General features: G+C 38.3%; 1 protein-coding gene across 1 annotated transcript in view; it reads right to left on the bottom strand.

Annotated features, from left to right (window-relative positions):
• ITGBL1 (integrin subunit beta like 1) overlaps positions 1 to 26320 on the bottom strand; it is a 207126-nt gene that overhangs the window by 87634 nt on the left and 93172 nt on the right. Inside the window, exons 5-7 of the mRNA XM_047871253.1 lie at positions 23929 to 24069; positions 20933 to 21073; positions 10195 to 10341 (exon numbers count right to left, since the gene is read on the bottom strand). Coding sequence (XP_047727209.1) covers positions 10195 to 10341; positions 20933 to 21073; positions 23929 to 24069 — 429 coding nt within the window. The remainder of the gene's footprint in view (positions 1 to 10194; positions 10342 to 20932; positions 21074 to 23928; positions 24070 to 26320) is intronic.

Genomic DNA, 26320 nt, shown 5'->3' with positions numbered 1-26320 from the left:
TTTCCCACCACATTTTGTCACATTTACCACAAATACTTGGTGTAGGGAGCAGCAAACTTTTCCTACAAAGGGCTAAATAGTGAACATTTTAGGCTATGTGTGCCATACATTCTCTGTGGCAGCTATTTAACTCTGCCATTATAACAAGAAAGCAGCCATATGCATACAAATGAGCTTGTCTATGTTCTAATAAAACTTTATCTGTAAACACAGAATGCAGGCCTCCTGGTCCTAGTTTCCTGGCCTCTGGGTTAGCATAGAAATACAATGTAGGGTGGTCAGTAAAAATCAGGTTGATTAAATCTTATAAACAACATCACTAATGAAAATAGGATGCATGGGTTAGCTATGTGCTATCATATGATTATATATTGAATATATCCATTATGCAAATATTGCACAAGGGCCAGTCCTATCAATTTTTAATAATATCTTATGTGTCCAAGAGGAAAATCGTAGGGTTCTGATCAGCTGTATGATCTTAAAGCCTAGACAAAATGATGAAATTCTGGCTCATTGACTTTCTATTAAAAAGAAAATCTAGGGGCACCTGGGTGGCTCACTTGGCTAAGCATCCGACTTTGGCTCAGGTCATGATACCGCAGTTCGTAAGTTCGAGCCCTGCATCGGGCTCTGTGCTGACAGCTTAGAGCCTTGAGCCTGTTTCAGATTCTGTGTCTCTCTCACTCTCTGCCCCTCCCCCGCTCATGCTCTGTCTCTCTCTCTCTCTCTCTCTCTCTCTCTCTCTCTCTCTCTCTCTCAAAAATAAACATTAAAAAAAAATTTAAAAAGAAAATCTGTAGAGTATATGGTTCCGTGAAGATTATGGCTGATAGCCAGACCAGATTGTTTCTTATTAAAACATCTGGTTTGCATTTTTATATTGAATAAAATTAAGTAAATAATTGCTAGAGCACCACACTACCTCTTTCACTATGTGTTTAGTGTTTTAATAGAAACAAATAAATAACTGTAGTAACAAAATAGTCATAGTTGTCACACATCTCATTTTAAGCTCACTTAAAGAAATTGGGATTGAATTCGTGTTCAATTTTCTATTTTCATTTCAAATAGATTTTGACAATATTTGTTGCAGGCCTTATGAGGAAGTTTTCTTTGCCAAAGAATTTCACTGGTTTTCAATTTATCACATAAAAATTATGCAAAATGTAATAAAAATTGTCTATTTATTTGGATCTATTCCTATCTTTGACACAATATGCTCTGTTGCCATAGATAAAACATTTAAACAAGATCGTTGACTGGAACACACAAAAAATATTCACTCTATCTTGGAAGTGATACAGTATTCTGGACTACAGATTAGAAAAATCTCAGGTAATTAAAAAAATACTATGTAATTTTCCATTGAAATATCTTCTACCATCTTTTAAAAACTCAAAATTATTAACTTCAACTTCTGAATTTCTTCCTCTCCTCTAGGTTCTGTTGAATATAAAAATAGCAAGAAGAAAGGCAAGATAAAATAAAGAAGGGGGAATAAGGAACAAGGATAATTATTTACCCACTGGAAAAAGGAGTCCTTAAACAATCACCTTGTATGAGATTGTCATTTCTATGAAATTTGGTTCTTTTAAATTCTTTTTAGCAATTCACTTCAATATATGCAAATTACGCCTTTAGTGAAAGCTGCTTTTTCATATAAATGAGAGATTTAACACTGGATTTAATCAGGGCCTTCCAGGAAGCCACCAGTTCTGGGCACCTGCGTCTTTGGCCTCCTTGAGGATAGAAAATGACCCAACACACAGAAGTCCCGGCACCTCATGGGAACACAGAGAAAGAATGCTGGAAGCATCATTTTTACTTCTCTCTGTATCCCAAACTTTCTGTCTCTGCACTATCTTATAAAAAGTCATATAAATAACATTTACATTCCTGAGGTTTTGTGAAATATAGGATGCATATACAATTTCAGACATTCCAGTAAGTGTGCCTAAGTACAAAAAAAGGAAATAATGAACATGCTTTTCTCCTCCTAGGTACCATCCTACTATTATGGGTCATTCCATGACAATAGAACTAAAAGCCATAGTAGATAGCACAATGTGCTCAGAGATCCACGGAAGACTGCCTGAGGATCCACAGACTGATTTGTCATCATTTAATATGACAAAATACAGCCTTGTTTCTGGCATGATTTACCAATTCACTGATATTTTCCCCATTTGGTACATCTCTAAAAGCAGCTCCTTTCCTTCTGGATAAGGAAGAGTAAGACGTTAATGTTACAGGGTTATTTCTTCTTCTCCTTTGGCTGCGGTCCTTAACAACTATGCTTGAAATGCTATAATTTACCATGACTATTCCTCGAGCACCAGATGATGTAGTGATCAATCCATCTAAACACTTAGAACAGAGTAAATCTGAATCCTGCATGCTGTCTTGAAATACTGCGGGAAGAACACACTGGGTTCCCTTGTCTCTTGAAAACTGGGCATTTCTCACTGCAGCTAACTTATAATAAGATACTTAATTACGCCACTGAGAATTTTTAAAATAGAATCAAAAATCACAATAGGTGGTGTGGTGCTTAATTTAAATGTTTGGAGGTCTACTCTCTTAACAAATTTGTACATCCATAATACTGTATTGTTTGCTATAGGCACTATGCAGTACAGCAAATCTCTAGAACTTACTCGTCTTGTGTTGCTGTAATTTTATACCCATTAAACAAGTCCCCATTTCCCCCTCTGGCAACAACCACTCTATTTTCTGCTCCTATAAGTTTGATTATTGTAGACATCTCTCTCATGTTAAGTATCCCGAATGCACGCACACACACACACATACACACATGCATGTACACACAATACAAATACACAAATACAAAGGGACACAAGGACATAATCTTGGATTGTGAGCAATTTAATCTGTGAGTATTCCACAAGATGAGCAAACATTTCTCATAAATTTTAACTTGACCAACGAGCGATGACTTGCAAATACCAGTAGTATGTGATGCCCAACATCACATGATCACAACTGAGCCAATAGTTCTTGGAATTCACTTTGATATATGAGTGTTTTGGATTAAAAGCATGTTTCCAGAACGAATTAGCTCACAAACCAAGGTTTTACTGTATTTGGAGGCATAGATATATTTATGACCTTGATTGTGGTGATGACATCATGGGTGTATACATACGTCCAAACTCAATAAATTGTTTACATTAAATATGTGCTATCTTTCGGTTTATCATTTATACTTCAATAAAACTACAAAATAATTTAGTAAAAATATACAAAGATCCACCCTGCCAAACAAAGTCTTTAAAATACGTTCATTGGAGGACTTTCCTTGTCTGTTCCAAAAAACATCTCTGCGCACATGAATGAGAAAAATTATGATTCAGTTGTCAAAAAATCAGAGTAAAAATCACATAGGTTAAAAAAAATACATGCCTAAAGGGAAACTTCTCTGATAAAATAAAAAGAAAATTTAAAGATGTCTTTTGCCAGTAAAAGAGATAAATTATCTCTCAAATTGAAAAATCTCCAGATGGTGGGAATTTGGCATGCTATTATTCTTTGAAAGTATGTTTCTAGCTAAGGGAATTGAACCAACTTGCTTAATTCATTAATTAAAATGTACTAATTGATAAAAATGAGGACATAGTTTCTATTTTCTAAAAGCTACAATATTAAATAATTAGCTTTAATTTATCATTCTTCCTCTACTTCCCACTTTCCCTTGTGGGAATAAATGCTTATGTGTGTTTAAGGACTAAAACATACGCAAAACCTCTTAGAACAAGTCTGATGAAAGAAAACCAAAGGGCAGAGAGGACAAGTAAAAACATGTGAGAACAGACCAAACAAAAAGATGACTTAGACACAAGGACAAATGATGATCCAAAAAGGCAAATACAGCAAACACAAGCTTCTGAATAATAATGTCTGTAGATACATCATTTGTTTGATGATTACAGAAGTCAATGAAAGGAGTTTGATAAATGGTGAGCCCATAAAACTAAGAGCAAAATGTATTAAGAACAGCTTAGTATTGCAGTTGTCACCATTGGTGAGTGAAGGGAACCTTTGCTATGTTCCTGGTAGGAGGGTATACTAGTCCACTTTTTCTAGAGAAAATGATTTGTTTGGGTAATTTTTTTATTGAAAATATTTATTATATTGGTATACATTTAGATGTACATTCTACATCTAAGAAAAAATTGTGCAAATTTTCTGCTACAAGAATGTAAATTACAGCATTTAGAACTTGAACAAAGTAAGAGATGATTTAGATTATCTAATAGAGGAGGAATGATTAGATTTGTTTGCTACAACTATTACTAGGCAATCTATACTATAGATACTATACCATACCATACCATACCAGACCATACCATACCAGACCATACCTTACTATGCCATAGATACTATACTACAACTATACTAGGGAACTATACTAAGTAATCTATACTATAAAGACTACACTATACTATATTATACTGCTATACTATTCTATACCATACTATGCTATAGGTACTATACTACAACTATACTAGGGAATCTATACTATAGATAGTATACTATACTATACTATGCTATGCTATACTGTACTATACTATATCTTACTATGCTATAGATACTATACTACAACTATACAAGGGAATCTATACTATACTATATTATATTTTACTATGCTGTAGATATACTTGTACTATACTAGGGAATCTATAGATAGCATACGATACTATACTATACTGTAGATACCATAGTATAATATACTATAGCTACTATACTGCAACTATACTAGGGAATTGATTATACTATACGATACTATATTATAGATATTATACTACAACTATACTAAGATATCTATACTGTAGATACTATACTACAGATACTACACTAAACTATATTAGGGAATCTATAGTATAAATCTATAGTATAAATGCTATACTATATTACTACTATATACTATCCTATCTTATACTATGCTATAGATACTATACTACAACTATGCTAGGGAATACGATGCAGCAACATCAACGATTTTGCATAAAAATGTTTTCAACAAGGAAATGTAGTCATTACATATTGCTCAACCAATTGGCATGTTAAAAGAACGAATACACGATCTAAAACAACAGTTCTGAAGTTGGACGGCTTGTAATAAAAGTCTGTATAAAAACTTGCAACTCTGGCACTTACTATGTAAGATGGCAAACTATTCAAATTTCCAGTTTCTTTTTCTGTAAAAAGAAGAATAATTATACATCCTACTTCATTGTGTTTGGGGGATATTAACAAATGACAATATATTCAATGTTCTTACCATTTTCCCTGTTGAAGAAGTACACATGAATGCTGTTCACAGAATGGCATAAATACATCATTTGTAAAATATACACATGCTTATTGATAGTGATAAGATATGCATATGGTTATAAACCTCAACTGTTTTTTCTCCTGATCTCTTGGAGTTTAAGCATGATTTTTTGTGTTTGCTTGTTTGTTTTAACTTCATTCGCTAAATTTTGGATGTGCAAGAGTATGAGTCAGGAGTTCTGTTGCAGTAACAAAAAACTGTAATATCTCAGCTGCTTAAGACAGCATTTGTGGTACAGTTCTTCAGGGGTCAGCAGAGGTCTCTTCAATCCTCATTCAGAGACCCCGCCTCCCGATCAGCGACCATCTCAAACACTGCAAGTCCCCACACGGGGACAGGAGGGATGGCAAATCTCTCACTGCCTCTCAAACTTCTGCTCTGGAGTGACACACATCAATTTTGCTCACACGTTTTGGCCAAAGCCAGACACCTACTCAGAAGGAGAACCTCAATAAAAATAAAAATTTATTCTTAGGTCAAGGAGAATTTAAAAGTAATGTGTAGTCTATCAGAAGCCATTTCAAGTTTTTGAGCAGAACGCTGGTAGAAGACTAGAGAAAGTTATCTCCTAGCTCCAGTCCCTGGGAGCAGAAATTAGGATGAGTAACTGTGTATCCAAATCGACTAGACGAGAGTCCTCTAAACAAAGATATATATAGGCAATAAGGAATCGAAATCAAGGAGTAATAAGGGTGCCTGGGTGGCTCAGTCAGTTGAGTGTCTGTTCATTTCAGCTCAGGTCATGATCTCACGTCTGGCTCTGCGGAGTCTGCTTGGGATGGTCTCTTTCCCTCCCTCTCTGCCCCTCCCCCGCTTGCACTCTGTCTCTCTCAAAAATAAATACACTTAAAAAAAAAGAAATCAAGGAGTAACAGGATTAATAGAGAGTTTAAGAGATTATCTAAATTATTCCCCTATTTTCAAGATGTAATGATCACACTTAGTCATCCCCAGCAGAAGCAAGTGATCTAATTTAATTTCTGGTGCACAAATGCCTTCACCTAGCCCCTCAGGTGGACTACACTGAGGAGCATCAATACATTCTGCTGGGAGAATTTTTTTTTTCCTTGGCCCCAGCAAGCAAGCTGCTGAGGCTCTCCGTCTTGAGAACTGCTGGGCCCTGTAATTGCTTTCTTCACTCATGTAACCACAGCTGCAGTTGTCATTCATAAATGGCAAAACTAATCCTTTAAAAGTTTTCAGATTGGGCATTTGCTTTACAGCATCCAATGCCAATGAGTTTGCAGATGCAGCTGTGAGAAAAGAAGGGTCTCTGATCACTGGTCTGAGCATTGGACTGGCTCTCCTAAATCCTTGGTCTTCATTCTCAGAATCCTCATATTTTGTGATGGTTCCCTGGGAAATCACTCCACTCATCAATACCTTCCTTTCCCTGCAAGGACACTAGGGAAGCTTATTATTGATCTCTAAAGTACTCTAAAAAGCTTAAATGAAATAAAAAGTATCATAATTCTATACATTTATTCAACTCCTTTTTAATAAAATAAACTTTAAATATGTGCTATAAATATGTAACTGATACATTAGTGACTGTCTAGGAAGGTAAGAGACAAATACGTGTTTGTCAGAGTTATCGAAGACTGACATTCACAATAATTAAAATCCACAGGACTTTTCTTGCACTAACACTGCATTAAAAAATTTAGAGACAAATGAAAAACAAGTGATGTTCTATGTGTGAGAGATACCTTATATGCTTTTCTTATTTTTCTATCATATAATTTGTTACTTTTAACAATGAATGAATGGATGACAGTAGTGTGAGGGACATTAATTTTTAATCGTTGTTCCTTTAAAAGCATGACAGGCTTACTCAAGCTTTCTAATGACAATATTTTAAAGTGTTTTGTTGTTGTTGTTGTTGTTGTTTTGTGAGAAAGAGAGAGAGTGTGGGGGAGGGCAGAGAGAGAGGGAAAGAGAATCCCAAGCAGGCTCTGCACTGTCAGCACAGAGCCCAGTGTAGGGCTTGAACCCATGAACCGTTAGATCATGACCCAAGCTGACATCAAGAGTCTGGATGCTCAATCAACTGAGTCACTCAGGCACCCTGATGATATTTTATTAATGCAGACAGAACAGTAGTTCCCCTCTGGGGTTACTGGTGAAAATGGGGCAAGTCAGAAATAAAATCTCTGAAATGAAAATTTCCTTCTACCCATGCCCTAACCTTCGACTTATAACCATTAGGGATACATATCAGAGTATGGGAAAATACCTACAGAGCAAATAATCTTAAGGACTTTGTCTTCTACATAAAGAAAACTCTAAGTAGTCAAAAAGACAAATGATTATAAAGAATGGGAAGGATGTAAGGAAACTGCAACCCTCAGGCACTGCTGGTGGAAATGTAAAATGGTGTCACCACTTGAAAGACAGTTTAGCTGTACCTCAAAAAGTTAAACAGAGCTACCATATGACTCAGCAATTCCACTTTGACCTGTATGTCCAAGAGAAATTTAAACACATACCCGCACAAAAATTTATTTGTGAATGTTCATAGAACAGTATTCATGATGGTCAAAAAGTAGAAATGACCCAAATGTCCACTAAGAGATGGATGGATAAATAAACGTGGAAATCCACACAAGTGAATATTATCCAGCCAGCAAAAGAAATGACGTACATGGATAAACCCTGACAACATTATGCTAAGTCAAAGAAAACCAAAGACAAACAGATCACATATTTTGAAATACCCAGATTAGGCAAATCCCTCGGGACAGGAAGTAGATCCGTGGTTTCTAGGGATTGAACAGAAAGGAGAATGGGGAGTGACTGGTGAGGAGGCACAGGACGGGATTTCTTTTAGTGGTGATGAAAATGCTCTGGAATGAGGTAGTGGTGACGATTGCATAATTTTATAAATATACTGAAAACAGGGGTACCTGGGGGGCTCAGTTGGTTAAGCAGCCAACCCTTGGTTTCTGCTCAGGATTACTGGCTCTCTCTCACTCTCTCTCTCTCTCTCTCTCTCTCTCTCTCTCAAAATAAACAAACTTAAAATAAACAAATATACTAAAACCCACTAAGTTGTATGCTTTAAAAGAGTGGATTTTATGGTATTTGAATTATATCTCAATAAAAAAATTCATTTCTCCAAAAACAAAACTGCAAAACAAAATGAAATTTCTAGCGTTCAGGTAAAAGAAAGTATTTCTCATTTTCCTCTTTCATGAACAAAATCTGTAATAATCTCAATGACTAGTTCTTCCAAAGGCATATTGCATATTAACTTTGCCATGTTCATGTGAGAGGTGAAATTGTTATTTCTTATTTTGATAAATGAAAATAATGGAACCAGCTTTCCTCTAGCTGCTTTTCTCCTCTTCCAGTGTGCCCCGATCTGGAACCAAGACCACACCTGAGGCTATGTGCCTTCTAAAACAGCATCAGAGTATTCAGCCATCTATTTACACAATGCTTTCTCAAAAGCCAACAACTTCCTCAGTGTAATGTTAATGAGTTTCAGAAATGTCAGTGGACAATTAAATGTCTCATTCAGAAAGTTTTGAGCAAATATCCAAACTTTTTTTTTTAGGAAGTGTACTCTTAATCTCGTTTATCTATTTTGCTCATCCCTGACCCCACCCCTCTGGCAATCATCAGTTTATTCTCTGTAAGAGTTAGTATTTCTCTCTCTCTCTCTCTCTCTTTTTTAATTTGCTCATTTGTTTTGTTTCTTAAATTCCACATGAGTGAAATCATATGCTATTTGTCTTTATCTGTCTGCCTTATTTCATTTAGTATAATACCCTACAGGTCCATCCCTGTTGTTGCAAATGGCAAGATCTCATTCTTTTTTATGGCTGAGTAAAATTCCATTATATACATACATACAGACATACATACATACATACATACCATTTCTTTATCCATTCATCCATTGATAGGTTGCTTCCATATCTTGGCTATTGTAAATAATGCCACAATAAACAGTGGTGCATATATCTTTTTGAATTAGTGTTTTCATTTCCTTTGGGTAAATATACAGTAGTGGAAATACTGTATCATATGATAATTTCATTTTTAATTTTTTACATTTTTAATTAAATTTCTATTTTCCACAGTGGCTGTACCAATCTGCATTCCCATCAACAGTGCACAAAGGTTCCCTTTTTTTCCCACATCCTCACCTACACTTGTTATTTCTTGTCTTTTTTATTGTAGCCATTCAGCTAGGTGTGAGATAATATCTCATTGTGGTTTTGATTTGTATTCCCCTGATGACGAGGGATGTTGAACATCTTTTCATGTGTCTGTTGGCCATCTGTATGTCTTTTTGGAAAAATGTCTGTTCAGATACTCTGGCCTTTTTCAAGTCAAATTATTTGTTTGGGGTTTTTTTGGTGTTGAGAGTGCAAGTTCTTTATGTACTTTGGATACTAACCCCTCATGGATAGATCATTTGCAAATATCTTCTTCCTCTTCCTTTCAGTAGGTTACTTTTCTGTTTTGCTTGTTTTGTTTCCTGGGAAAAACTGTTTTTTTGTTATTGTTGTTGCTGTTGTTGTTTTTAATGTAGCACTGAACTAAACTGAACTGAAATTGAACAGACCTCAAAGCTAAACTGATCGTGTAAGAGCACGTAGGTGTGGGCATGTGTTTGCACCTGCACGCATACAACAGAGAGGGAAAAAGAGAGAGATTATATTTCTCCGTGTACTTTCAGTCATGCAAACTGGATGTATTATTAGTTCTGAAAAGACTAACCTTTCCATATTCAGGGATCTCAGCTATCTGTTAAATAAGATATATATGAATGGAGTGCATTTGACTCATAGGAGGTGGTAACAGGCCTGAGAGCCCTCACTTACCCCTTCCAGAGCAAGGTAGATCCGAGCTTCCTTGGCACCTTCTGATGCTCTCCTCTGCTGACAGTGGGCAGGAACGTGGGTGCTCACACTTTTTCCCGTACCAGCCTACTTTGCAGTCACATCTTCCACAATTACACTGTCCGTGACCTTCACAATGAGAGTATAAAAAATACGAAAAAATAGACAATGAAGTCAGAAGTCAGAAATGAATGTTTTCTTTTCAACAGTAAATATCACAAATAGCCAGGATCTTCGTTAACATCATATTAAACATTAAAGCAAAGGCACATTTTTCTCAAGTTCTTTAATACCTGGTTTACATTGATTGATCATGAGGAGTAAAGAAAAGCAACAATTCCCTATAAGATAGATGGGTTTGTAGGGCTATAAACTTGAATCCACAAAATCCAGGTGCTTGCGATTGCATTGGTCTGCTGGGGCCTAAATGGAGTATGTGATGGATTTGGTAATTAATTCATGTGGAGGAGAGCCATAGGAAATTGAAAACAATTTGCTTTTGAAACAGGTCTTATCTTGTAGAGGCCCCCACACTTTATTTTCATTAGCATTTTTCTACACACGACATGCTTAGCCTAGAGACGCTTAGTCTAAAACAAGTAACGTCTGTGGAGTTCACATTCCCTGAAGATCAATGTAGTATACACAAAAGAGGTCAGGAAAGATATTAAAGTTCTTTACACATGGTCACAGAGCCTGTAAAGAATTGTGATGAGCAGTGGCGTGGTAAAGCAAAAAAACAAACAAACAAAAAATGGCCTACGTTATCAATCAAATAAGTGGATCTAAATCCTGGTCCTGCTATCTATAGAGTAGGGCTGGTCAAATGTCAACTTCTCTGAGATTTAGCTTCTTCATGTTTTTTTGAAGTTTACTTATTTATGTTGAGAGACTGCGCATGAGCAGAGGAAAGGCAAAGAGAGAATTCTAGGCAGGCTCTGCATTGCAGGGCTCAAACTCATGAACCGTGTGTGAGATCATAACCTGAGCCGAAACTGGACTCTTAACCAAAGGAGGTGCCGAGGCGACCCTAGTTTCTTCATTTTAAAAGAAGATAATAATACATTATCCACATTTATCAGGAAGTACATAGTATATCTTAAAATGCTACATAAAAATGAGCTATTGTTATTTTTATTCATTTGAGTCCACATATGTAAACAAGTAGGAATAGAAAGGAAAGCAACAGAGTTGAGCTTTCCTTAACTCCTAATCAGCATTCAGATATTCATTATTACAGATGCAGAACACTGTGGATTTCTATAATTGCTGCAAAAAATTCATGAAAGATTTTAAAGGAAGTGGAATTGTACTTTTTTTTAAGTAAATCAAAGATAATACTAATGAATGAAATTCCATGCTCTTTCGTTTTTGGCATCTGATATTAATATAAACCATACAATAAGGAAATTGTCCTTCAGTGAAGACTAGTGTGTTTTCTCAATAGTCTGTGAGGTGTGTGGGCAGATATCTATCATTTGAGTTGGAAGAATTGGACAATCCACATATCTGGAAGCTTTTCACCACCTATTAACCTGGTTCGTCATGGAACGAATCATAAAATCATAGGTCAAAGTGGAATGAGATCTTAGGGATCACTGAATCCAAATTTTGCATTCAATGCTACATCCAATTCAACATACATTTATTGATCACTCACTATGTAACAGACTCTAAACAACAAATTGCTGTTGTCCTTAGTACTCTGCCTTTGAGATCATCATTTTATAGGAAACGAAAATTAAGATTGCTAATAAATATGTATCACATGTCAATGGGATCACTTAAACCTTCAAATATCAGAGTTTCTATTGTACTAGTTTAACTTATTGGCAGTTATATTCTAGAGATTGTTGGACTTTGTGGCTCTTTGTTATTATCCTAGAAGTCCTTACCCTTCTTCTCAACCCTCATGTAATTTAAAGCCAAATTTCTAAACAGAGCCACATTGCAAAAACATAGATAAATAACAATGCTAAAACAGATTTTAACATTTGAAGTACAACGAATCCTGCTTTTTATAGAAGCCAAATTCTTGGAGACAAGAGGTCTCATTTTGAGGACAGTCAGATCTGTCATGAGGATATTGAACAAAGAACAGAACACACTGCCATTTGTGAGAGACGAGCTGACACTTTAACAATAACAGTGAACAACAGGGTTATGGTGAAAGAGGAAAAAAGCTTTACTCTTAAAAGTCTGAAGTAGCTGGGAATGTTAGAAAAAAACACCCAGTAGGCAAGGATGCCAGGCAATCCCTAACTACCCAGGAGAATGCCCTCACACACCTGGTGGGCAGGCCTGGTCCCCAGGCGTGGAACGAAGCAGGAGCCTGTGTGGAGGGAAAGCAGTGACCGAGGACAGACCCTTCTCAAGTTCTGTAGCTGGAATACAGCCTTCAGAGCAGCCACTGTTTTCTATCTCAGGTTTGTTCACATGTCAACATTTCAAACAAAATTGGTGGCGGAATAAAAAATTCATGAAGATGGTCAGAAGTTATGAATAAGAGGTTTTTAGAGTTAAGATCTGGTCCAATGAAGATCAAAAGAAGTCAGATGAACTATGAATGCAGTGACACAGTTTGAAAAAAAAAAAAACAACGCGGCTGCTCTAGACCTAGAAGATGAAATCTCTGAAACTCTTTCACCTTTATGCTCCAAATTCACTTGTGTTCTCTTATTGTTTTCCTCACTCAGTGTTTAATCTCTACACTTTCCTCCCTAATGTTATGCGATTTTTCTATCCCTTTGCTATATCTGTGCTCTAATACAATCACTGGGGGTGGGAGTGGGTGGGTGAGCAGCCTATGTGGTCCTATATCTCTATTTCCTGTGCATTTAAAGCAGCATCATGAACTTTCTCAAGAATGAGTCCTATAAATTTATGCATCACCCCCAGGCATCACCAACTCCAAGCAAAACTGGGAAGAACACATACAATGTGTCCTCACTTTTGCCACTTGTGTGATGAGCCCTATCTAACTTCTGGAGGCTTCCCCAGCCTCAGCCTTCACCCAGTCATCGAGTGTTATTGAGGGTTATTGACCCTCAGGAACGCCACTGTAGTCTATTGCTTATGCACTGGAATGAATTAATGAGACAGTATCACTACTGTGATTGGTTGCAGATGGAAAGCTTTTGCCTTTAAATAGGAAAGTATCACAGTGGGGAATATTATCCAGTTCAGGATGGCCATAGCTCCTCCCCAAATCACCCACTTATGAGTCTTCTCTACACTATGCCATCTGAAGTCAATATCAATTGAACAAGTTTGGGCTGAGGAAATAAGAGTTATTAAAATATGAATCATATTTCATATTTAAATATTTTTCATATTTCAACCATCCATAATGAATGAAATTACTGAGAGTCAGAAAATGTACGGCAATGGCTCTAAATGGTGATAGCAGGGATATAGACCGTTTCTTAAAGGTTCCATTGTTTGGGGAAAGTAGAAACACCTAAATCAAATATCCCAGTGAGGATCACAGAGAAGCAAATGTGGAAGTACTAAAGCAAGGTTTAAATAATTCTAGTCTAATATGATGAAAAATAGTACTGACAGCAGTATTGTGAATCTAAATGTTTATTAGTGATTAAGTTAAAGCATCAACCTAACTTTTACTTTCACAGTAATGAAGATTATGTCCTACATCTTTCAACAATTCCAAATCATGTGCTGTCCAAATATATTTCAGAATATTATGGATCTCACTTTAAATGAAATTGTACCTTTTCTATAAAATCCTTTATGATATTTCATCAGTAGAATTAGGAAATCACTTAAAAATGCATGGTATTGATATCAGATTCTGAAGCCGGTATTGAGCCTTTCAGAGGAGACAGGAAATCGTAAAATGAAATAGTAATTTCTCTCCTGGAGTTACTAGTTTCTCAAGTGCAGCATAAAACTTATGCCAAAGATGGAGAGAATGAATTATTTTATGGGATAAAATGAAAAAGATGAAAATGCTTGGTTTTGACATATAAAAAAGAGTTTAGAAATGATTATTTGTTTAGCATGAAAACCCTTTAGACTGCCATAATATACTACAACAAATCTTTTCTAAATAGTGGAAGATGCATAAAAGAAAAAATTATATCTGTGTTTTTAATCTAAATATGTCACTAGTCCACCTCCTGGCCCTTATCTCCTTTTATCTTTCAAATGAAAAAATTAGAAGTGAATTTTACCAAACTGAAATTTCATACTTCTGTGTTAGTTTTTTAAATATATAGGTTGATTGATCGATCGATAGGTAGATACATATGGCTTCCAGGAGTTAATTTCATGGCTTCTAAACAGTATTCCTCTAAACTCTGAAACTCGGTAAACAGAGGATCAACAAATACAGAATGTTGTTGTTTATCCTTGATACAAAACATGTGAAGAATTCACATTAGGGAATAGCTCTCAGAAGACCTATGACCTGCATTAAATACACACACACACACACACACACACACACACACACACACAGCAATGGAAGAACAACACAGTGCCTAGCATTGGTAAGTGGGATGGTGGCCCCATCTGTACCACATGGTCAGGCAGTGGGCAGCATGGCTAGACGCTACGTGGCACCATGGCCACATTGAGCGTGTAGGAGCTGGAAAGGCTCTCGGGCCATTACAGGAGAGGGTGTTGACACTGAAACTTGTTTTTTCCTTTGTAATCACTGTGCTCTTTTGAGTGAAGCCATTTCAGAAATATCAATCCACGGCAAATGTAGTTGCATCCATTCCAGACAAATGTTCTTTTGCTGTACAGGACATTTCTTTCTTTTATAATGATCAAGACTGCTCATGAACTGGAATCTGACTTTTTCAGGTAGCTTCTTACAAAGCAATATGAGGATCATCAATAGGAAAAGTTTGGGGGAATAAATTAGATGTAACTAGTACTTGCTACATTTGATATATTTGATTTTTCTTTCAAGATAATGCAAACTGAATATATTTAATCATTTCCTTCAGTTTCTTTCCATAATGCTTTGGTAATCCACAATGATAAATTTCCTCACATAATACAGTTCTTTCAAATGATTCCACTTTCCAAATTAATGGAACTGTAAGCCAGCACTTTTTCGGGTAGAGGAGACAAGTTGAAAGATCAAGTTTAAGGTCACACAGCAACATATTTTAACAATTATGGGATTTGGGGAAATAGACCAGAGTGTAAACAGCTATCGGGAATAAAAGTTATTTCAGAATCAGGAAGTAAATTCTGGGGGGCAGCAGCTTATATAACTAACAAAACAAACAGTTGGCACACTTCAGGATGGCTGGTCATGCCCTGGTCATTTTAGTGACATTCAAATCCTGTTAACAGTAACATCTCTGAGTTGTTGTGGATGTGTGTGTACACGAGTGTGTGCATGAATTATATCTGTGTATGAAGGAATTGGTACACACACACACACGTACACACACACACACACACACACACACACTATGTGGATGATAAGCAACAAATAGAAATGAAAGAAGAGGGGCGCCTGGGTGGCTCAGTGGGTTAAGGGTCCAACTTCGGCTCAGGTCATGATCTTGCAGTTCATGGGTTTGAGCCCTGCATCAGGCTCTGTGCTGACAGCTCAGAGCCTGGAGCCTGCCTTGGATTCTGTCTGTCCCACCGCATAACCATCAAGAATAAATACGCATTAAAAAAGAAAGAAAGAAAGAAGAAATAAATAAAACTGATTTATTTGGAGCAGGGAGCAGGTTTTAAAATACTATCTTCTGTATCCATGATGTAGCAGATGTAGTAGGCACAAAATATTCACATTTCATTGTATTACTGAATAGATGAATGGACAGGTGGAAATGAATGAATACAATGAGAATGTCAATTAAAAGAGCAACCCACCAGGAGAATCCCTGGGACTTAAATAAGACGAACACTGTCAGGATGGTAACAATGGGAGCTAAAAATAAAGCTGCATTTCAGCTGAGCCTTATTACCTTCCAGCCTAACATAAATCACTAGAGAACATTGACATAGTTGGGTTACTTCTGTCTCCTAACACAGAGGCACCAACGTGGCACCCTTTCTGTGGTGCAACTCAGACGGGCAATTAGGAAAATTGTGGAGACTAATAATTCGCTAAACAGAATGTACAGAATTCAACAGATTTAATGAGAATGAAAAAATACTGGGGGTGGATACCTGCCTCACATCATAATGACATGCAGAGAAGCTTGGTTTTATAAGAATTTGAGCATCCGGAGTAAAATTGAAGAATTTTGTTTGCATCACTTGGAGATTAAATTACACGAATACTTAGGCTCTGAATGTGTTTCCCGATGACACTTAATGGCCACGTGAACTCTGTCAAGTTAATCTTTCTGAACCTGTTTCCTCTCCTGTTAAAATGCAGATAACAATGTCTCCCCCTCTGAATTAGGGTGAAGGTAAAATGGAATAAGGTGTGTGAAACGGACTAAAAGTGTGGAGTCTCAAAGCAAATTTCTTCTTCCCTAAATTCCTTTTTTACAAAAACGTTTATTTATTTATTTTGAGAGAGAGGGAGAGTGAGCAAGAATGGGGGAGGGCCAGGGGGAGGTGTGGAGAGAGAGAATCCCAAGAAGACTCCACGCTATCAGCGCTGAGCCAGACTCGGGGCTCTACCTCACCAACCGAGAGCAAGAGCCAGATGCTCAACCCACTGAGTCATCCAGGAGCCCCAAATTCCTCCTTTGTTTTTTAAAATTTTTTAAAGTTTTTTTTTGTTTGTTTGTTTGTTTGTTTGTTTGTTTGTTTTTGAGAGAGAGAGAGACAGAGCGCGAGCAGGGGAAGGGCAAAGAGATGGAGACAGAATGTGAAGCAGGCTCCAGGCTCTGAGCTGTCAGCACAGAGCCCAATGCAGAGCTCGAAGTCAACCGACTTCAGACACCCAACCGACTGAGCCACCCAGGCACCCCATCGAAATTCCTCCTTTTAAATGTGGGAGGCTGGCTGTGGGCATTGGCCATGCTCAGTTCACTTCAACAAAAGAATGATAAAGTCATGATTGCAGACTGATGTCTGAACCAGCCCCCCTTCCCACACCCATGGGTCTACCCTTGCAGCATGGAGACCCCGTGTAAAGGGCTAAGCACTCCTCCTCAGCTCCTCCCATGACAAACCTGACCAACCACAGCCATCACTGCCCAACTGCTTCACTGTCCCTGAAATCTCCACGGATAGGGAGGATTGGAAAATGTGAGAAAGAGGAAAATCGGGCAGAATAAGGAGGGAAGGAAGAAACGAAGGGGAAAATTTCAGGTTCCAAGGAGGCCTCCTGATGACCTTCACCTGCCCAACCTACTGGGGTAACTGAGCCCAAATGACACTCAGTAGGGAATTGTGCTCTTATAAAAGGACTAAAGTGTCCACTGAAGTGTCATTGTCCATCTTCACCCTGTGAGCCCCCTCCCTCATAGTGAAACAGAACAGCACATGGGACCCTGAGCAGTCACTATAATGTAGCAATTCTGAATTTTTCAACCCTACTCCAAAAGCAAGGTCATGGGTTGATCAAGGATGAACATCCCCTATGCAAAAACAAAAACAAAAACATTCTATCAGAAAGTCCCAAACTTTATAACTTTCTATAGATAGCCTGATTATCTCCTTCATTTCCCCATTTAAAATTGTATGAATTCGGGGCGCCTAGGTGGCGCAGTCGGTTAAGCGTCCGACTTCAGCCAGGTCACGATCTCGCAGTCCGTGAGTTCAAGCCCCGCGTTGGGCTCTGGGCTGATGGCTCAGAGCCTGGAGCCTGTTTCTGATTCTGTGTCTCCCTCTCTCTCTGCCCCTCCCCCGTTCATGCTCTGTCTCTCTCTGTCCCAAAAATAAATAAACATTGAAAAAAAAATTTTTTTTTTAAAATAAAAAAAAAATAAAATTGTATGAATTCATGTTTTATCTCACAGACAATCTCAAGGCAGCATTCTTACATGGCACTTCCTGAACCCCAGTCTAGTTTTAATTACCCACTCCATGTGTATGACTCCAACCTCACATTTAGCCCTGACCCTTCAGGCTCACACACTCAACAGGCTGAAAAAAAAATATATCAACTTTGGGTCACCATTGGTCCCTTATGCTCAATATATCTAGAAATGAACTTGACAACTTCCTGCTATGTTCCCCATTTCAGTAAATGGCAACAACACTTATCCAGACAACCAGACTAGGCACCTGTGACTGTAGCACTTTGCTGCCTAAACCCATCATTAGCTCCCCATTGCCTTTGGAATAGGGTCCAGTTCCACAGCAAGGTAAAAAGACGACCAGTTCTGTGTCTCGCCAGCCTTCCCTTCTGTCACTTGGGCATTCTGGGAGTAAATAAAATGATTCTAGCCCCCTGCACAGATCACACACCTCTACTCTCTTTGCCTAGGACATGTTTCTCTCATTTCTTTTTACTTGCAAGCCTACCTTTGAGGTAGGGTAGGGGTAGACATGTGCATGGGGATACAAAAATGTCAGCAACGCATGAGTCATATGTCACCACCTCTGCGAAGAGCCTCATCACCCTAAGTAAAGTGTCAAATAAGCCCACGCCCAACTTTCTCTACATATCTCACTTATTCAGTTTATTTGTTGCATCTCCAGCCCACTGGGATGTAAATTCCATGACAGGGGGGATTTTATCTGTTGTGTTTGTTGCTATATCCCCAGCATTATGGCCAAATGAGTAACAAATGCATGACCAAGCAAATCTCCCATAGCACCGTGTATTAAAATTACATGTTTATGTGGCAGTTTTGTCATTATTGTTTTTTAAAAAAAATTTAATGTTTATTTTTGAGAGAGACAGAGACAGAGTGTGAGTGGGGGAGAGACAGAGAGAGAGGGAGACACAGAATCCAAAGCAGGCTCCAGGCTCCGAGCTGTCGGCACAGAGCCTGATGCAGGGCTCAAACCCATGAACCATGAGATCATGACCTGAGCCGAAGTTGGATGCTTAGCCGACTGAACCACCCAGACACCCCATGTCATTATTGGTTTTTTTTTTTGTTTCGTATTTTGCTAAACAGTAAATTTCTTGCAGGTAGAAGCTACGATTTTTTGTGTTTGCATTTTTGTACCATAATATCTCACATAGTGCCTCCAGCATAGTTGGCTCTCCATAAATGTTTGTCATATTAAATTCAAGTTTAAACGAAGACTTTTCTCAGTAAGGAAAGAACCTTTACATTTCTTCAGATTCACAGACCTCTTTAACATTTTGATTCTGTCTCTTAACTGTGAGGCCTTCCGCAAGTTATGGAACTTCCTCGAACCTCCATAACCCCAATAGTAAAATGAGAAAATATCCCTACCTCATCGACTTTTAAGAAAAATAAGTGCAACGACCTGGAAAGTGCTTAGCACAGTGTCTGGCATAGAGACCTACCCAAGAGATGCCAGCTGTCTCATTTCCATCGTGCAGATGATGGGGATAATAAAGAACACTCGTATATAATGAATAACAGAGAAAAATCTGAAAAGGGCATTTCCCCCAAAGAATAGTGTTGACAAAATGTTCAGGAGACTCTCCCGAGCATCAGGGATCATCAGAACAGGGAAACCCTTCTGGGAGCACAGTGTTAGCAGCAGGCTCCCCTCAGCCAGGCCAGACAAGCCTCTGCGGCTGTGGAAACGTGATTAAATAGGGCAGCTCTTTCATTTCCCTTTTGCTGGCAAACTTCCAGGAGACAGTGGAGTTTCCTATCTACTTACACACCAATCAAGCAGTCAGGCTTAAAAAGATGTATGTATATATGTCTCTGTCTTCTGGATTGTCAAATATGACTGGACTGAAAATCCATAACTCCATTTTTGCTCAGTGACACTTTTTCAAACAAACCCAACCACTTTCTTTTTTTCCTTTGCACCGTTAGAAGTTCTGGCAGAGTGTGTTTTGGCCTTTGCACTCAGGCTGCAAGCTCTGTAAAGTCAGAGGTCATGTTTGTCTCCTTCACTGCCAGAGCCAGGAGCCCAGATGCAGTTCAGACCCTGGTAAACGGTGTCCGCTCTATAAATGTTTATAGAATAAAATTCTGGAATCCAATTATTGATATTTAATCCTACCCTAATCTGCGGAATAATTTTAATATATAAATTATACTAAGGAATTAATTCATTAAAATATCCTTGAGAGGGGCACCTCCAAGGTGACTCCATCAGTGGAGCGTCCGACTTCGGCTCAGGTCATGATCTCATGGTTCATGGGTTCAAGCCCTGCATCGGGCTCTTTGCTGACAGCTCAGAGCCTGGAGCCTGCTTCAGATTTTGTGTCTCCCTCTCTCTCTGCCCTCCCACACTCACACTCTGTCTCTCTCTCAAAAATAAATAAACATTAAAAAATAAAATACCCATGAGAACCATATTATCTGAAGTTTTGTAATATATGACTGCAGCTGTTCTCACGGTCTCCATCCTGGACACTGTCACCTGGACTGCTGGTTTCGTAGGCCTAGAGATGAGCAACCCATATCAATAGCAGATGGCTCTCCTTGGGGGGAGGAGTTAGACTAATTTTAGGAAAGTGAGCCCTTTCATCCCTTGTCTTGGCCCAATGTGTAAATTCTCTGAAGACTTTCCAAGGCACCAATAGGAGCACTGTGAATATCAAACGTTTTCCATGCACAGATTCAGTTCTCTTACAGTTTTTGTGAGAATCAGAAAGAAGCTTGAAAATAGGGAAATGAATTTTTTTTAATTTAAAAAAGTGAGCGAGGAGAGCACATACCTGAACAGAAGTCATCAGAGTATCTGTCATAGACGGCCCTACAGTCCCTTTCATCACACTCACAGGTGTCCCCGTGAATATCTCCCCAGTCTCCAGTTGGGTCAACATCGTGGCAAGAACATTCACCACACACACAAGTCCCTAGATGAGAAAACAATTGTATATGGTTTTAGCGAAGAAACACCATGAAAGAAAGCATCTTACGTGTTGCTTTTTAAAATCTTTTGCTTACTGTGTATTTGGAAAATACATATATTGGATAAAAACATTCTACAAAGGAAAAACACCATCTAATGTGGACAGCAGAGATTCTTTAATAGACAAAAGTTATTTTCTGTGTCTATTATTGTGTGGGTTGTGGGATGTGCCCTTAGCACAGTAGTGGTTTCTTTCCAAAACAGCATCAAAACAATGAATACGAGTTAGAATCCTAGCCCTCAAGAAATCTGCAACCTATCTGACAAAAGAAAGCTACTGGATGACTGTAGGGTCATGTACCAAAATGTAAAAGGTGGTTGTGCCTGGATTTTTTAAAGTATCTGTATCTGGGGGCACCTGGGTGGCTCAGTCGGTGGAACGTCCGACTTTGGCTCAGGTCGCAATCTCACAGTTCATGAGCTTGAGCCCTGCATCGGGCTCTCTGCTGTCAGTGCAAAGCCTGCTTCAGACCCTTTGTCTCCCTCTCTCTGCTCCTCCCATGCTCAAATACTCTCTCTTTCTCTCAAAAATAAAATAAACATTTAAAAAAATAAAAATAAATAAATATCTGTATCTATATTTTAAAAAACGAATACCCTTGGCTTTCATAATAGTATAACTGATGTGGGTGCAGGGGATAAGGATAGGTATATGCTAAGGTGAGTCCAACCTGACACTGAATAAACGATTTAGGCAATACAGGACACTTGTTCTATCCCTGATTAGCTGTGTCTACAACAAAGGTTTTCTGGTCCTTGGAGATGGACTAACAAGGAAAAGGAGGTAAGCCTGTGCAGGGATTGGTGTCTCTCTCCCGCCCCCCACCTACCCCCTGCCCCGGAAGCAATAATGAGGAAGAGTGCCAGGGGAGATGCGGATGGTTCCTTCTGAGAAAAAAAAACATATTGCTGTGCCTCCTCCCGACTTGCCTTCAGGAACCCCCGAAATCTCACTGCTACCCAGCCTCATTTGAGCATGCTGCCTCCCAGTCTGCTCTGCCAGATCTCCAAATCAGACAGCTCCAAGTGCAGGAAAGGACAGGCAGAAGGTGAGACCTCAGGGGTTGGCGAGTAGTGTGTGTCTCTCTCAGAGCCCACATATCCCTGCTGCAGAACCGGCCCTGATCCACAGCCCAACCATTGCCATTTTTCTCCTCTTTCCTTTCAACATCTCACGGGAGCACAGCCCAAGATTCCTATACTGACATCATGACAGTGATGACTGGACCTACTGAATAAGAAGGACGCAGACAGAAACACGTCCTTATATAGAAAAGGAAAACATAACATGAATTAGTGGGATATATAGTCAGACCTATTATGCATACATTAAAAAGAGGACTTTTCTTTATAATTTTTCTTCCAACTTCAGGCCTTTTGCTTTCCTTTCCCTATGTATAGAAATTTGGCCCATTTTACTCTTCTGCATTAATTTCTTACACCATTTTTTGAAAAGAGAAAATTGGTTGTATGTTAAGGTTTCCCACATAAGCATTACCTGATAAAAAGCACCATTCATTTACAGAAATTAAAAAATATAATTTTCCAACTTTCCAGACTTTTATAATATTAAAAGAAGGAAATATGGGGGCGCCTGGGTGGCTCGGTTGAGCATCCGGCTTCGGCTCAGGTCATGATCTTATAGTTTGTGAGTTCGAGCCCCGTGTCAGGCTCTGTGCTGACAGCTCAGAGCCTGGAGCCTGCTTCCAATTCTGTGTCTCCCTGTCTCTGCTCCTCCCCTGCTCATGCTCTGTCTCTCTCTCTCTCTCTCCTTCAAAAATAAATAAAAACACTAAAAAAAATTTAAAAAAAAAAGAAGGAAATATGGCCACTCATATATACCTTCAGGCAGGCAACAAATGGTCCAGCATAGTTCTCTTTTATCTGCCAGTACAGCTAATAAGGGGAAAATGGCAAGTAATTTCAAGGATTTCTAAAAAAAAAAAAATGTTTATTTATTTATTTTTGAAAGAGAGAGCAGGGGAGGGGCAGAGAGAGACAGGGAGAGAAAGACTCCCAAGAAGGCTTCATGCTGTCAGTGCAAATCCCGACGTGGGGCTCAAACCCATGAACTGTGAGCTCATGACCTGAGCCAAAATCAAGAGTCAGATGCTTAACTAACTGAGTCACCCAGATCCCATGTGTTTTCAAGGAGTTTTAAAAACCATTTAAATAAAACTAATTTGATTTGATATCAACAGTTAGTTAACTCACTTTAAAGGACATTTTAGCAATACCAACATATTCTTAAAATTCATATCAAAAGTCAATCTAAATTTTATCTGGTTGTCTGACACATAGTTTCTATACCTGTTCTATATCATTTTTATTATTGCAGATAAAAGTGACTCCAGATCAATTCAGTATTACAACCAAGCCTTCGATTTACTCATAATTAAGACAAAAGGGTTTCTTGAATGTTCTCTAGATAATTAGATGCTCATGCTGTAGATGGTTCTGTTAGTCAAGAGACATTTAACAGAAGTATCTACAAGAATTGCCTTTTAGCTGTACTATGCTATTTCTGGATGGCCGCCAAAGAAATTACAGTCCCTATGTTAACTATTTGTTCAGTGAAGCTTAAATAACTACAGCAACTTTCTTATCTTTCTGCTTTGTTACTCAATAAAAAATAAGAAAGAGAAGACTGTTGGCATTGTAAATGTTGACTTACATCGAAGTCAAACACTATAAAAGACGACTTCCCCCCACACCCAAGGAAATACAAGGAAAAGGAGGGTTAATGATGAAGAGCTTTGTTTTCCTCCCAATTCATAGTAACGTGGATGAATGACCCACCTCTGTTACTGCAGATTTGGCCATCTGGAGATGTGCATCTTCGCTTGCTCTCCCAGGGGGTGATATCACACTGGAATTCACATTTATCGCCATGCCAACCAGCCTCGCAGTAACAGTTTCCACAGTAACACTTTCCATGGCCTTTACCCAAAATGAATTTTATAGAGTGAGGGGGGGCGGGGAAGCAACTTTTAAAAGCAAAATTAACTTTCTACCTCTTTGTGATCATTTTTGCCTTTTGAAATAATATACCAGCTCTACAATCCTTGCCTTAAAACAATCAAGTTATAGATCTGTCCCCTGCACACCATGGTTGCGCATATACCTCCATAATCGTACACAAAAATCAAGAGCAAGTGTCTTGTAACTTGTCCTAGCCAGGTAGCTGGTGAAAATGAAAGAAATTTGAAGAAATGACATGAAAGAACGAGACAGGCTGGTCTACTACCCTCCAATCTCAAATGCACGCATCAGAGTCAAATGTATGTAAGCATTCATGCTAAAGGCATTTCTTGAATTAGTCATCCAAGGATTTCATTTGAAATCAACCATTGAGAAACCAGTGGTACATATTTACTTGGAAGCACATCATTAATGACTGAATGCTTCCTAAACCAGAGGAGATATTTCACCTTTTCGTTCAACTGTGTCCCACAAGCTGTTGTGTTCCACCACGTAGAAAAGAGGTTTTCAGTTAAACCAGTGTTTATTACTCCTTTAGGCCAATAAAATAGCATGGACCCCTGGCCTCACAATCAAAGCCCCTCCTATTCGTCAAGGGAACAGGATGACCCATCATTTTGTGTTCTGATGCCACCACACCCCTTCAACTCCTGCCTCGTTTTAAATTTTACCCGGCTTGTTTGTACTTACATTCAAGCAACCCCTATTGAACTGTCACATCATCGCTTTCTGCATCCATATCTAGCAATCCTACAAGTTCCCAAAAGATGGTAATTCTATTTACCTCAAGTTACTTCTTAGATCCTCCCTTTTTGTGGTTATGTAAATTCCTAGGAGTATAGTTATGTATTCACCCAACCATGAATGTGTGTTTGTTCTTGTAAATATGATGAAAACGAGGGTCATGCTGGATTTTGCTTAGTCTATTCTTTCCATTTCATAGAATTATGTTTTATCAGAGTCTGTAGCTAAAGTCGTTGTTCTTCCCTCTCTCTTCTCCTGCAGCCATAATTTCACAGGGCCCATGGGCAACTGAATGTGAGGCTATTTTTTCTTCCTAAACACTATGGCATTTCTGGCTCATGGCAAAAGTGTCAGTAGGGCCTGCAGAACTCACATAAGAAAGGGGAATGTACAATAGAATATTCTTGTCTCTTACCCTATTCTTGTTGATGAAAAAAAGCAGACACACATGAGAGAGACAAAGGGACAGAGCGAGAGAAACAGTGCTACAGTGAGATATAAGAAAGACACGGGGAACCAAGCTCACGATGCCATGTTTTCTACCTAAGTGAGCTGTAATTTGGATGTCCATGGAAAACCTCTTATTAACTGAATAGTCAATGATCATTTCTACAACAAATTTTAATTTGTTCACTTAAGCAAATGTAAAGGATATTAAATTATTTCATCAGTGATAAAATATAAAAGCTATACCTTTTATTTATGAACTCAACAGTATCTATCTCTCAGGTACCCATACAAAATATCACATCCCAGTGCTATGTCCTCAGAAACTTGAGGATTACACTCGAAAATAGCAAGACAACTGTGTGCTAAAAGCTTTTCTAGAAGTTGGTTTTTTCAAGACTTGATTAACTTTTAAACTAGAATTTATTTCCTCTGTAATTTCAGGAAATTTATATAAGGTGCCACATATGTAAGGATTACCATGACATTAACAAATAATCCCAAATCTATGTTCTTTACATCGAAATTATTTGTATATTTATAAAATTCATAATTGAATCAGGGTCTTACTAAAAAATCATTGAGATATAGGTGAATAAGGAAAGAAGAATCATGTGAAATTACACTTGGATGTAGATCAGAAAAATTAAGCAGATATCCTCACAACCCAAATGAAAATACTGTTAACAGGACACATTTGGATAATGGAGATAAAATACAAGCTTTGGGCAACACACATTCCTGACAATAAATATCATTCTTGCTTTCTGTAAACTGATGGAGCAAGAAAATCTCCTTTTAAATTGTTTTACCGATGGGCTGTAGAATCACCTCTTAACAGATTGGTTTCATGCGAATGAATGACATGTGGAAAGATCTACAATCCCAGTCAAAGTCACTCCCAGAGGATATTTACCGAAGTGCTGGTGTCTATGTTCTGAAACTTTGCGCCATGAAATTGCTTAAGCCTCAAACAAATGGAAATAGTAAATGGCAAGGTTGGGAGTTAAACATTTCC

Source organism: Prionailurus viverrinus, chromosome A1 (genome assembly GCF_022837055.1).
Source record: "Prionailurus viverrinus isolate Anna chromosome A1, UM_Priviv_1.0, whole genome shotgun sequence".
Classification (NCBI taxonomy): domain Eukaryota; kingdom Metazoa; phylum Chordata; class Mammalia; order Carnivora; family Felidae; genus Prionailurus; species Prionailurus viverrinus.
This window is presented reverse-complemented; position numbering and strand designations above follow the sequence as displayed.